This window comes from Tyto alba, unplaced genomic scaffold (assembly GCF_018691265.1).
Source record: "Tyto alba isolate M040663 unplaced genomic scaffold, T.alba_DEE_v4.0 Super-Scaffold_22, whole genome shotgun sequence".
NCBI classification, from domain to species: domain Eukaryota; kingdom Metazoa; phylum Chordata; class Aves; order Strigiformes; family Tytonidae; genus Tyto; species Tyto alba.
In genome coordinates, this window is record NW_024881296.1 from 17,445,960 (window position 1) to 17,460,666 (window position 14,707).

Here is a 14,707-nt window from a genome sequence, read left to right on the forward strand (position 1 = left end):
GGGACATAGAAACCCAGCATCGTTGGGTTGCACTGCCTTGTCATAAAATGAGCATTCGCAGGGCATATTGTGTGCATTCTTTCCCCTACCTTCCGTTAAGTTTCTGCCATAGGTGAGCAAAATATGCCAGACTAACAAAAACAAGGTAACTAGACATGGAGGATGTTCTTGGAAGGCGCAGGAAAAGAAAAATGAATGTGAAATGTGGACTGACACTGGGTGCCTTAAGCAAATGCCAAAACCAACCCCCCTTCAGCTACTGTAGTTCCAGTCTGCTCATTTTGTAAGCAAAAGCTGAGAGCCAGGCATGAGTAGATAAATGTATGGCAAAAAACCCACTAGACAAGTAATATTACCATATCCCTTTGACTTCTTTTAACAAGGCTTTTACTACTATGCTTAATCAACCATTTGTCTGAAATCCTAAAACTCTTCTGGAAAATGGGAATCACAAGGAAAAGTTCTGATGGGCAACTCTAGCACTGTACACTGCTTGTCAGCTCCCAGAAAACACCACTGTTTCTTGCATAAACAAGAAGAAAACCAGCATTACATAACTCAGTACTAGAAATAAAAGGACCGAAATTTGAGTTTGGATGAATCCTCAACAATCTTAACAACTTCTACAGAAACTATGTAAGTCATGGGCAGAATTTATGAGTTTGCAATGCCGACTGTTAATATTTTTTATGTTCTGCATTTAAAAAGGAGCGCATAACTAGCCAATATCTTGTAAATTGAAAAATGAGTGGAAGGCTTTACACACTTAATGACTGTATAGAGAACGTGCGCTAAACCTGCAAATATGCCCCCCCCATCACTCCCCCCCATCTACAACACTGAAACAACAACATTACCTTTTATGGTTAACATTACCTTTAATGTCTCGATGAACAATACCATGTTCATGTAGTACATTGATAGCAATCGTGATTTGCTTTGAGTAGAGCCTAATGACATGCTCCTGAAGGCCCAGTTTGGATACCTCCTCCAGAGTGCCCTCATCACAGTACTCCATGAAGATGTACATTTCTTCCTGTTGTGGGAACCAAACCGGATTGCATTGGTTTTATTTTTTTTTTTTTCTTTTAAACAGTGAGTTAGGATCAAGTGTTCCTTCCCTCCTTCATTGTTTGTGACAGGAGTAATGGAAGTACCATGTAATGTTTTAATGGAAGTACCTCTTACCACGGAATATCTAATAAATCATCTCTTCAGAACTCTAGTCTCTTGGGCATGGTTCAAGCTAATCTATTTTATTGCACAGCTATGGAAAATCTCTTGCTACATATGCCACTTGTACACATTGCTACAAATGCATCATTTGCATGTAACTGATAATATTTGGTGGTATAAAATATGTTACTTTGGCATCAACCAAAAAGCACTTTGGAAATCTTGCAGGTATGTTATCCAGAAATACAAAAAGATCCTTTACAAGAAAAAAGGTAAAATGATGTTTGGGGCTTGTGCGTTTTTTTTCCTCTCTCCCAGTTCCTGCAATATCATGTGTTGATTTCTTGGGGAGGGCAAGTTTTTTGTTGCTGTCTGTGGCTTAAATAAGCATGCCGACTCTAACTCACTTCAAGGAAAAGTTAAGTTCTTGTTCCCTTTTTCTGCCTCCAAGCACAGCCAATTTCAGCTAGACTTAATTAATACAAAAAGATGGCAAAGATGCTAAGCTCTTAGAACTAGCCTGAGAAACCAGTGACCCAGTGGCACAGACACCCAAAGTCGTGTCCCCAAGTAAAGACATGCAGACAGAAAGCAGCCTTTGTCCCCTTCTAAGCCAGCAATGGGGCAGCAAATCAACCCATTCACATTGAGCAAATCAGTCACAACCGCACACCACTACCCAGCCAGGCACCAGCCATCCTGTTCCCAGCCCACCTCACCGGGTAGAAATACAGGAGCAATCCGGGACTCACAGGGGGAGGTGGGAAGGGCACGTGGGAAGCAAGGGAGTGGTAAAAAGCTGGATATCTCAGCACACAACTCTGGAATCCAACTCCGTAAGAAAACCAGGCTTCATTAGTTCTGCTCAAGCAAGAAAACTCATTCTTCCTTCTGAAGAGATGCTAGCTGAATTCTGCAAGATCTGCTTCCTTAAGACACTTGCCTGGCATTAAGATTTAAACGCCAGCACAAAATTTTTCTAGCCATCAACAAGACACTGGTACAATCTTTGCTGCTAACAGTGAAGGGTTTTAGGTTGCCTAGACTTCATCTATATGCAAAAGTTACTATACCATCTATGATACAGCTTGTTTTTAGAGCAGTTAAACAGAGTAGAAGCATAGAATAGCTCCAGCATTACTCACTCTATTCACTTACTGATTTCTGTTTATGTACCAATTCTCTGTTTATGGACCAGCTCCAACAAATTTCTCCAAACTATGTTTCAGAGACCTCAACATTCACAAGAAAAAAGACACTGCAGTTCAGAGATATCCAGACAATTAAGCTGAACTAGAATGTTCTCAATTAAAACCTCCATGATCCAAAGCTTCTTAAAATGTTTTCTCTGCCCTATAAAAAAAGCCCCAATAATTTAGGTTTTCTTACCCTATGGAGCTCCACACCAAAATAACGAACAAGATTAGGGTGTTTGATGCCTTCAAAAATCTTCAGTTCATCAGCTGTTTCTTTGATGGTTTTGTGATCATTAGGTTGAAATCTTATCTGCAAGAAAGATTTTTCATTATTTTGCCACTATTTCAAATTACTTAGGAACAAAAAAAGAAAACACCACCGAAAAAAACTCCAAAACCAAAGAACCCATCCTAAACCCAAATCAAGAAAACAGACAAAAAGTTTGGGTTGATGATTTTTTTTTTGTTTTTGTTTTTGGTTTTTTTTTTTTAACCAGCATCACACAAAAAGCCCCAAAATACCACCTCTCCATCTCCAAACTTAAACAAAAAAGAACACCAAACTATTTCTGGAAAATTACATACAAACATGATGATTTATAAACTTTGTAAGAGCAAAATGCTGTTACTTAAATGTATAAATACACACATGTGTGCACATATGTATCTCTTCCAAGCTTGCCTTCTAGCTTAAACGTGGTAGTCAGACACAGTACAAGAGAATTTGAAAGTAACATCATTGAGAGCTATCATTCGAGAAAGACTAGTTGCCAGGCACTTCATCAACAGAGATTCTAAGGGATTTCTTTGAGGGGTTTCTTCACTGAGAATGAGGCAGCTGCAAGGAAAAGGTGTGGCATGGAACAAATATGATCATAAAGGTTTTGGTGAAAGAAACAGGTTTTCATTAGTTCTCCCACTACATGCTGTGATGGATTTTTCATGGAGGAAAAAATTGTCAAGTCTTCTAAAAAACTGATTTAAAGCTTCTATTAACACAAAGATAAGCAAAATACATAGCCAATTAGGGAAGATGTTACTTTTACCATACTGGTAGAAAGCAAAAACTTCATTAACTGAGTACAGGACAACTGCTGGAGAAGTAAATGCACATATTTTACCTTTCGTTGCTAGGATGTTATGATTGTTTTGTTCTGTGTAGCAATTCCAGGATACACTTTGTACTCAAACAGTGGTCAAATTAAATAAATGGAGATTATAAAAAACATGACAAGTTACATTCAAGTATTTTATGTATTTTCTAATGCTTCAAATTTGCAATACTACATATTTGTAGTGCAGCTTGTCTACTATAATTTGTAGAGATTTTAATGACACTGTGGTTAAGACAGTAAAGTCTGAAGAATTCTTGGGGAGTGGGGGGAACGCAGTGGTTTTAACCAGATTAAAAATAAGTAAATAAATCTTCTCCCAAGGTACTCTTAAGGAAATCCTGGAAAGTCTTTATTTGGAAGCTGCAAAAAGCTTGTCTTTAAGCCCAATGTGGGGAGGCAGGGAATGTTTCTTAGTGAAATAATTCTGGAAGTCAAAAATACTACAGGAAAAGGCAGCATACAGTATATTTAGCCTATTAGTGAAGTGTCTTTCAAACAAGGTCCATATAACTTACTCAAACTCCTGCTAAAGAGCACACACATGCTAATTTGTAAAAAGCACTTGCATCTAGAAAACAACTTTGAATTCGAGAAACAGAGTGCTACTGTTGGGGGGGAAATGCTTTCATCAGCAGGAAAAAAAAAAAAAAAAAAACAAAACACAAATCCACCACCACCAAAATTTCAAGTGTTGGTATTTTGGTTTCAAATTAGTCGGTGAACGAGTATGGTACAAGAAGTTAAGCACAAGCGCAGTCTTGCTTTTCCACACCTCTGAGATCACATACACGTTGTGTGTGTGGAAGAACTGGCTCATAAAATGTAACTGCTCTAGCATCAAATGGCTGGCATGGTAACTGTTGTGAACAGTTATTGCTCACAATTGCCTGAAGATGCAGAAATGCAATATAACTAAACAATACAAATATTTTAAAAAACAAGGTGCTGTAGGGAAAACAGACCTCTACGCCGACACAGCTTTACTTACTTCTATCCTGAAAATTAAATTTTCTATACCCACCATGTTAGTCAGCAGTTTTGTGACTCAGCCTAACCCACTTAAACTACAGAAGCTGAAAAACATCTGATGTGATACTTCCTATCTTTTTCTCTAAGGAATGAAGAAAAAAAGGAATAAAATGTGAGATGAAATACTGCAAGTAAAATATAAGTTTGTGCAGAGTCTTCACTAACCAGAAAACTTTCCAAAATAATTTAAGCTCTCTTATTGGGAGTTCACACGTATTAAACAATCATTCATTAATTCACAACATTCCTATGAGATTAGTAAAACTATATTACCCATTTTACACACATTTAAATTGAAAGTTGTAAACTGGAAAGAGAAAACTTAAGCAACTTCAGGAGGAACAAGTGATAATAGCAGATGTGGCTACATAAAGACACAATTTGTCTTCATCCTTTCCCAGTTAGCTAACAAAAGCATTCAGAAACCCTTAATGCCTACTAAATCACGCACATTTGATTTGGGAAAAAAACAAGGACAGCAGTGATACTTGTATACAAAGTACTCACTTCCTTCATAGCCATCAGCTCTCCAGTGTCAACACTGATACAGGTATAGACCTTCCCATACTGGCCTTCACCTGCAGAATTAAAATACAATTAAGAAAAATTAATTACACTACCTTCAATAAGCAACATATACATTAACTGCAAAAAGATAAAAACACTGAAAACTGAGCTTGCCAAGGTTATTTACCTTCATTTTAATTTAAAATTTCAAGTAGCTTTTAACATATAACACCTAATACTACATTCACAGTCCTGAATTAAAGCTGATCAAAAGTAACAACATTACATTAACAGCTGACCTGAAAAAAAAATTCTCATGAATATGAGGATTTTCCCACAAATCTGAAACTAGAAAGGAAAGAATGATCATATGAGGTGAACAACAATAATATCGGTGAATTAAGAAAAATGCAAAGTCTGTGCTCCTTTTCATTCATATTTCTGGTTATTCCAAAAGCAGAACTCAAACATTTTATAGGATTAAACATATGCAGGAACTGCAGGTTCATACCTAAGTAATTGGCCTAACCAAATCCTTCTCCTCCTCTGTTTCTTGTTACTTGACCAGTGAAAACTTCACCAAAGTTCTACATAAAGAACATCCTAGATGGAACAGTACTTTGTATTTTAGCATTTCAGTAAAGCTGGTATTACCTATGCGAAGACCCAAGATTTCAAAAGATAATCTTAGATTTCCTTCAAAAATACTAAGCTTGGTATTTTAGCCTGATAAATGAAGGTATAACGAACGTACCAATTTTGTTTCCTCTCTGCCACTTGAAAGTCACTTTTCTCAAACCTACATGCATGACATTATCATAAGATTTCGGTGTGTCACAAACTTGGCCAATGATGTTCTTCCTCCTCATCTCTCTGTATCTCCTTTCTTCAAACAACTGAACAGACTTTTGAACAGCTTCAATCGGTGCTTGCTTGGAAGTAGTGTCTAAAAAGAGTGATGAACAATTTCCTTGATTGATAAATATTCACTGTGTGTTTATTTTGTTAGCTTTTGATATCACGTGAAGTGACCTGAGTTACAAGACAACTATTTTGTGAGTCTGGTTTAGGATGTAGGAAAAGAATAAAACATTTTAGCAGTCACGTGAAACTATCACTTATGAATCACGTATGAAACTAAAGTAAAATGAGAATACTGGTATTTTTCTAATCATCTCTTACTTGATTCAAGGAAATTAACTATATGAAATGCAGTATACTGTAGCTAACTGCTGATAGATACTGGAAACACGTTAGGGTCCTTAAGAGCACCAAGGAAAGAAGGACAGGTAAGACTTTGCTCTACAGAGATACGAGAGGTTTCTGGGAAAACTCACAGCATCTGTTATTTTGAAAATTTAGAACTATTAGGTAACTCCAACCTTCAACTCTTACTAGTGAGTAAGGCCAGAAGAAATCTCAGCATGGCCTTAATTTATCCCCTCCTTGTGAAGCACAAAAATTACACATCTGTCACTGCTGACAGGCAGTAGTCTAACCTATTTCTAACAGCCTCCAAAAGATGGAGATGCCAATACTCCCAAATGATATATTCTACTGCACCTATAATTAATACTACTTCATCTACACTAAGTCCGCCTCACTGTAGTTTTAAACCAAAAATCTTTGTCTTATGCACAGTGGACAGTAAAACCAGTTCCCATCGCAGCAGTTTTCTAGAAATTTTCAAGCTTTCACTAATTCTTCTTTTCTAGTTTAAACAAACTCTATTCCTTCAGTGTTTATGTTTCAAACAAAAAATAAGCCTTCTAGATTTCAGAAAAAAAATTTTGCTGTTCGTCCTCTGTTCTGAGTCACATAAGGAGAGACAGGTTTTACATGACAGAAAACTTATTTCTAATGTTACACGAGGCTCCACCCTGCCAGAATATATGCAAGCAAGCTGCATGCATATATCTGGACAGTATAGGAGTCTCAGAAGTAATGAAGTTACTTTACGTTTCAGGAAAATAAGCAGCAGGACAGAGAGAGGAAGGAGCCCCATAATAGCCTTGAATTTGGGAAACAATGTAGGATCACATGCTGTTAAGACACCCAAAATAAGAAAATCCCACACTGGGGAGACAACTTAGGAAGTGAGGAAGTGCTTCCTACTGTTGTGCAATTCATAATTGGGGACTGAATAGGGACAGCAAACTTCTGCAATTCCTCTAGTAATAAATGTGCTCATTTTGTAGAATACTGCTAGTATCTTTTAGAAACTGAAAAGATGTGACTTTTATGAAGTTTAATTACTCCTACCTCAGAGAGTATACCTTGTGAATCTTCTATCCGCAATTGGGATTTTATTTTTTCCCTTTCCTATGCACAAAGCTGTGAAAACCGCTTCACAACCAGCATTAAGATTCAACCTTTTATTACAGCACTAGTTTAGTTTAATGGACATTACATTATAGTGACTCCTAAACACCTACCTTTGGTCTGGTTGATTAAAGTTCTGAGCTCCCAGCTCCGCCGGGATGAGCCACTTGAATCTCCTTTTGGATACGATGGTTCTAGAGAAATAATACTGTGAGCATAAAAGTGGCTTTATCTCATATTAAGGATTAATGCCACTATATTCAGCAGAAGCTGAGATCTTACATATCAGGACTAATATACCCTACAAGTACATGAAGCAACCACATAGCAATATATGCTCTTGAATTCAAAAATGAGCTATCTTTAGAAAACAAATTATGAAAGCTATTCTGAAATAGGATTTAATTTATAGAGGAACAGAGATCTCCTTCCACAACTGAGGGAAGCACTTAAAGTCAGGGCACTCAGAATCAAATATGTAAGAAATACGTATGAAAACAATTTTCTAAGGTTCCTTAGAAAAAGACCTGTATTAATTCCAACTTAAGCCAGTTTCCCATTCATAGAGATACATAAAAAAGGGAGTAAAGCAGACAGTATTTTAAACATGTGCTTAAAAAAAAAAACACCAAAAAAAAACCCCACACCTCTAGGCACTTTAAGGCATTTCTTTCTTTGAAATCCACTTCATTGTACAGGGTGACCACAGTATCAACTCTACTTTGCTTGGGATTTTGTACTTCATTTTAATTTGCACAGAATAAACTATCTTAACAGTCAACGTTCCAAAGTATTTGTTGTAATAAATACCACAGATACAGGGGCTGGGGAAACCTGAAGGAGGAGCCCTGATCAGGACATCAAATCACACACCTTGTCCCTTCTTCCAGGATTCAAATGACAGCAAGTATTTGTAAGATGAATGCTGCAGTGGTAGTAAAAAACTGGATAGAAAACTCTTCACTGTCCTGATGCATCCAGTTCATACCTCATTAACAGCATTTAGAATTTTACTATAGAATGGAGTATATAATTCAGCAATCATATTACACATTTAATTTTGAACACTGTCACTTAGTAAGAAAACCAGGAAATTCCTTCAGGTACAAATCAGAAACAACACAGAAGGCAAGAGAATAGTGGATATGTCGGAAAACAGAAGAATCTACTCTGACAATATAAGCCTAAAAGTTAAATATCTGAGACTTTTGAATGGGAAAAGGTGAAGAAAATTTTTGAAAGGGTAAGAACTGGGAACAGAGTGAAATATGTAAATTACATAAATCTGCACATCCAGGTCACAATCTGTTACTGTGACAATCACCTTCTCGCTCTTCAGTGGGACTGGAGTGACGACTAAGGGATCTGAACTGCAACTCAGCTGCTATTGAAGCCAGTCGATCATTTTCAGGGACACTGGAACCCCTGTTAAAAAGAGCCATTGTACTAATTAACTTAGCATTGCACTAAATAACTAGTGACAATTTAACTGCAGTTTTAAAGAGGAAGAACCTCCGAAGCCTAGGACATGAACAATGAAAGTAACATGAAAGAAAAACTGATCCTGAACTGAAAGTTCTTTCTGTGCTATTTTTTCCCCCAAATGAAAACTTTTTATGTAATTTTAGTTATGCCACTCTATGAAAAAAAACCCTAAACTTCAAAAGCATGAACTACTTGAACTGTTACTTGCCCGTATCAATAGAATCCAATTTAATGACTTGTAGCATACTACTAAGACAGCTGCTGCAGGATGCGGCTAGTGCCAGGTTTGGATATACAATCAGAACTGATTCAGCTGGGTGATAATGTGAGACACATTATCAGATGAAGGTTGGTAACTAAATTCATATGCTCCTAGTGTGCTGCAAGTCCAGTCATAGTCCAGAGTCATTAAGTCAAAACTAGTGGGAAGAGCCACAAGCCAGCTGACAGGAAGGACAGTGTTAAATGCCAGCAGCTTGACTGCTTGGAGGGCCTCGCTCCTTCAGACAGCACGGTGTAGAATTAGATACCTCAGAATAAGACCCAGATGAGTAAGTATGCTGAACAGAAAGGAAAACAATACTGAGAGAAATAAGTCTTAAATCTTCAGGCACCTTTCTCCAGCCCAAGACATCAAACAATCCACCCGCGTTTTAGAGTCATAAATTCTTCATTAAATTCTTTCTACAGTAACTCCCTTTAGGACAAGGCTCCCTTTCAATTTTTAAGGCATGGTGGGAGAAGAGCTTTGCCTGATGCCTCCTTCAATATAATGCTTTACAGGTATGAGCTAAATGTTACTGGAAAGCAGGGGAAAAGTTAAATCCTTCACTGAAAACAACTACAAAAAGATGAAAGATACCTGGCATCACGAAGTGCACACACTTATTAGAGGACTTCCCTACAGCCCTAAAGTTGCTTCTGAGTTGTATCCAATTATTACCTAACAATAGTAAAAAAAAAAAAAAAAAAAAAAAAAAGAGAACACAATCTGCACAATCTCGAGAAGAAAAGCCAAAACCCAAGACACCCTATTCCCATGCGAATATCCTCAGTATGATGCTTGCTTTGCACTCCATACTACTGCCAACTAGAACTTTTAAGTTTGAGGAGGAACTGAAACAGAACTAGTGAAGATCTGCAGTACTCTTCAGGAAGCTGAGGTTTTAATCTGCAAGAAGGCTGAGGTTACTCTCAGCAAGTACGGAACAACAATTTTAGATGCACAAAGACCTTAAAAACAAGCAAAGCTAAACTATCTCAAAAATGTAGCAGTAGCTGAACAGAGAACCGTACGTATCATAGCTTTGAATGCAGGTGTCTATAATGCATTTCAGGCCCAGCTTAGGCATCCAGATCTCGTATTGTTTGTGTCCAGAAAGATTGTGAGCATGTTATTAAGCAAAGAAACAGAATAAAAGAGAAGACTTGCCAAATTTCTGCTCCAGTCCTGGATAAATATAAAATGATGAATAATAACCCCAGCTAGCTCAGAAATTAAACATTTATAAAGGTCATTACTATGAGCACAGTGTAAATGTATAACCATCAGAAAGCTGAAATGTAAACAACCAGGTATTGCTGCTTTGGATTTTACTTTCTAGTTATATTTAACATTTTTTTTTTTGAAAGAAAAACTTCAATAGAAGTATGGTGGCATTTGTGCACTACGCACTGCCTAGTACAATTGACTTATCAAGTTACTACATTCAACTTCTTTTAGATATTTAATGCCTACAATTCATGTCATAAATGCCTAAAGAGTTTCTGGAAAGTGTACAAAGTTTCTGTGCTATTCCAGCAGCTGGATCCCATACTTCTTGCATACAAATCCACAAAACACTTACTTGATCCAACAGATTCCATTTCTCTTTTGGAGCACAAATAAATGAAATCCATAATTAAGACTGCAATGTGTTAAAGTCTACAACTTTCTTTTAACTATATTAAAACCTATAAATATATTATACTGTAATATTTTGCCTTCCTCAATTAAAAAAAAAAAAATAAAAACAGAAACCCCCAACTGCCTCCAAAACTCAGTCTCTGCTTCAGTAACTTTTTTCTTCAAATTCTTCCTAGGTAATACAGGGGGTTGAATAATGATACTTAAAAAAACAAGCAGTATATTAGAAAAAAATAATAACTCATGGGATATTTTGTTAACAACCATCAGAAAATCAAAAACTAAGAGCTCTGAGAAGAATACAAATCTTTGAAAAACAGGCCTAGGCAATTCAACTAAAACACTGCATTCACATCAAATTTCACTTTACAATCCATGAAAGTGTTATGCCTTTGATTGCAAATAAGTAGAATTCTCATTTCTTTTCTTTCGGATGACTATCTTCTTGGATTAGAAGAAACTCAGAATTCCAAACAGAGAAAACCGCAAACAGATGACGGAAACAACCGTTTCCATTACATATCCTGATACAGGAATGGTTTCTTTCATGCTAAGTTTATTCTGCAAAACCCTAAGAAGCCAGAGGTGTAGCAAGAAACAAAAAACCCTCCTGAAATCTTACATGTTTAAATCTGTGTTTGCCACTATATAGTATTTCAAAATACTTATGGCAGACAATAACAATACCAAAACAGTTAGCTAACATTAAAAATAAATCCTTGGGCTTATTTGCATGTTACAGTCATCTTAGTGCAGTGTTAGTTATCAATACTAATTATTTAGGAAAGTTATATCGATGAACTGACTGGCATACGTTAATTTCATGGACATTTTTACTGAGCAAATTTGTAAACTACATCAGAACTGCATGCTTTAACTACCATGTTGTTCAGACATTTTAAATCTTAAAATAGTCTTATCTATTTCTAAGACAGAAGATTTTGCTCAAGTCAAACATGAATGAAGGCGCCAGTGGAAGACACAATGGGACGGAAAAGCACAGTGCAAATGATCTACTAGGATGCAGTTACACAGAAACAGTTATATGGGTGATGTAAGTAGAATGAGCTGCTACGTCATGGAGCAGAGCTACCTGGTATCATTTGCACTGCTGACAGGTTTGGCTTGAGCTGAGTCGCTACCGACGGGAGCGGGGCGACTGACAGCAACGCTGCAATGGTTCCGTGCATCACAAGGGACATTCCGCGTGCTGTGGCAAGAAGAAAAACTTCAGGAAACAGTTAAAAAAAATAAATGTCTGGAGTTGAAAGTTTACTTTAAAAATAAAATTTTGTAGTGTGCATACTGAAGCCCGATTTTTAAAGTTTTTCAAGTACATTAAGAGTTTTATGTGGAATAATTCTGTGTCTCAGAAGCCTCGGGGGATGTCAACATGTACAATAATAACCTTCAAAACAAAAATCTCCAAATCGTTTGAGTAGTACTAGTTTCTGCCAACAGCTAAGCAGCTTCTAAAAAAAAAAAAAAGTGTAGAATTTGCTAGTGTGGTGATCTTGATCTTGTTTGTGTAAAAATATACCTGGAAAAGTTTATTTTGAAATTTTTAAAAACTATTTTTGCATTAATTCTCATGTCAACCCTATCAAACGGAAGCAAAACCATCCAATGTTTTAAGCTTCTTCACAGCAGGTTGGTAACGATGCAGAAATGCCACCATATTCCAGAATGCTACATTTTTAAGTTTTATCTATGCTAAACTACAGAAACCACTGACACAGGCATGTATGCAGACATTCAAAGTGGGGAAGGAGATAAAAGTCTTGTTAATGAGTACTTTTCACTGGGTTAAAGTCTGTTACATTGAAACACTGTTTTCAGGAAAGACAAAGGGGATAAGAATGACTTCAAAGTGAGAAAACATGCACCAATAAAAATTGTAAAATAAAGGGGGGGGGGAACTATACTGTCCTTTAAAGCACATCAATAAAATTCAGATCACTAGCATGCTAATTTTTGCTACCTGCTTTGTCCTCAACAGGAAAGAAAGGGTGTTGCACTTAGTGACAGTCAGCATAGCCAAGAGAGGATAAACCAGTTTAGAACTCTCTACTAATGCTAAATACCTGAAGCCTTCAGGTGTGGGGATGATAAGATGAGGATTTGGCGGATCACTATGGCACCGAGGTACTTTTACAGGACGTGGACTGTTTCGATGAATAGCTGCAAACGTAAGAAAGGTAGCACATTATATTGAGATATCTGTCAGAAAAAACTGCTGGGACCAACTACTTCAACACACAAAATTAAAACAAATTCATATTTTACAGTGCTAAGTGTGAACTGGCATATACTTTCTTATCCTTTAAGAAAAATGCAAATTATTCAAATTTTAAGTAAATCAATTGTATGTATTAATATTATTTATAATATCATGTAACTCATCTATAAAATAACAAATCTTCAGAGAATTAAAAACTACCAATTAGAAGGTGTGTGCTTCACTAAAACTACGTCTTTGTGATTTCAATTTCAGAGATTAAAGATGATATGTTATCTTATCGTTAAATAAATATTAACATACCAAATAATAATTTAAAAGCAAACAGTGCTATTATGTTCCTTTTGCATCATAATTACTCTTCTCTGACAATAAAAGAAAGCAAAATGAGATGGGGGAAAAAACCCCACATATGACAGTTTTACACACACTAACACCATCCATGACCGTCTGTCCCAAGGAAGGGTACAAAGGCACAGGGTCAAACCTAAACGAGCCATCACTTCATTGTTCATTCACTTGTTCATTCAGTGCTTGTAAGAGTAGTCCGCAGTATCTTCCCCTTCCCCCAACCTCTCCTTAACTAGCCAGAAAAATATTGTGGCAGTCACAGACGATCAACACACAAGTCAGCACTTTCTGCCAGGCCAGACTAATTAATCATAGGGAGCTGGGCTTCTGCCTGGTTTGCACTACCATGACAAGTAAAAGATGCCAGGGCCAGATGTCAGTTGTCCCATTATAATTCGCAAGAACATGAGCAGAACACCCAGAAGGCAGAACCTAACTCACTGGGGCAGACATAGGCTGTTTCCCAAAGCAAAAGGACAGGATAAAACACCAGGAGACCCCCCCTATATGTGTGCCTACAGGCAGCAGCATGAACACAACTGGATCCTCAGCTTTGGGAAAAGGGACAAATATCACAGTGGGTTTCAGCTCCTCAACATGGTACACAAATGGAACTAGGAATTCTTACTTTTCCCCTGATCATGAGATAGAATGGGGTACCTGCAATATCTGCGGCCAGAATACAGTTTATGTTTAGTTATGTTTATTTCACATGTACTGAAGTTTCAGCCTGCTGTTCAAGTCTGCACCGTCCATCTGTGTCATCCCCAATCTGTGCCTCCCGGCCAAAAGCTGTCAAGCAATTTAGTTTGTGTGACCTGCTGTGTCTGCAATAGCATTTGTAAGCGTTTCACTACTTTGGGATCGTCATGCCAGTGATTTACCTAAAATAGGCCTTCCTCTGAACAACAGTATCAAAAGTGAATGTACAGGTTTTACATCACAGTACAGAATTTGTCTAAAACTTATTTTAGACTACGCTTCTTTCCAAATGACTGGACTAACTTTCATTGTGAAAAGTTTCTCAGCTGTAAGAGTTTCTCATCAAAATGACATCAAAACAAACTTTCCTGAAATACTGAAAAAACTCCTCTTGTACGAATCAAATCACCCTCCCTTCATGTCTTCTGCCATAAACCCTCTCCAAGAGGTGGACATCAGGAGAGAAAAAAGACGACATGGTATTCTGAAAGTTAAGCCAGTCAATACACTTGGGAAGAGGAAGAGAAAGAATGCTAAGAAAGAGATGCATAAAAGGGAAACACAGCTGAGGAAACATCCTTTTCTCAAGATAAACAATTAAATATGTTGATTTCACTCTAATGCCAAAGATATTTTTTACACTATAACAAATTTTGTGATATTGGAGAACTATTTCCCA

General features: G+C 37.0%; 1 protein-coding gene across 10 annotated transcripts in view; it reads right to left on the reverse strand.

The window, feature by feature from the left end:
* The window catches only part of MAP3K4 (mitogen-activated protein kinase kinase kinase 4), a 94,679-nt gene that overhangs the window by 7,995 nt on the left and 71,977 nt on the right, over nucleotides 1-14,707 (reverse strand). For 7 of the 10 annotated variants that reach the window (XR_006165576.1, XM_033011601.2, XM_033011602.2 and 4 more), the window contains exons 16-23: nucleotides 12,821-12,917; nucleotides 11,830-11,946; nucleotides 8,670-8,770; nucleotides 7,459-7,539; nucleotides 5,778-5,969; nucleotides 5,024-5,094; nucleotides 2,566-2,682; nucleotides 877-1,036 (exon numbers count right to left, since the gene is read on the reverse strand). Coding sequence is in view for 8 of the 10 variants with exons in the window: in XM_033011601.2 (XP_032867492.2) it covers nucleotides 877-1,036; nucleotides 2,566-2,682; nucleotides 5,024-5,094; nucleotides 5,778-5,969; nucleotides 7,459-7,539; nucleotides 8,670-8,770; nucleotides 11,830-11,946; nucleotides 12,821-12,917 (936 nt within the window). In the remaining 2 variants the exon portion in view is untranslated. The remainder of the gene's footprint in view (nucleotides 1-876; nucleotides 1,037-2,565; nucleotides 2,683-5,023; nucleotides 5,095-5,777; nucleotides 5,970-7,458; nucleotides 7,540-8,669; nucleotides 8,771-11,829; nucleotides 11,947-12,820; nucleotides 12,918-14,707) is intronic. The other 3 variants (XM_033011605.2, XM_033011604.2, XR_006165577.1) reach the window with 2 other exon arrangements.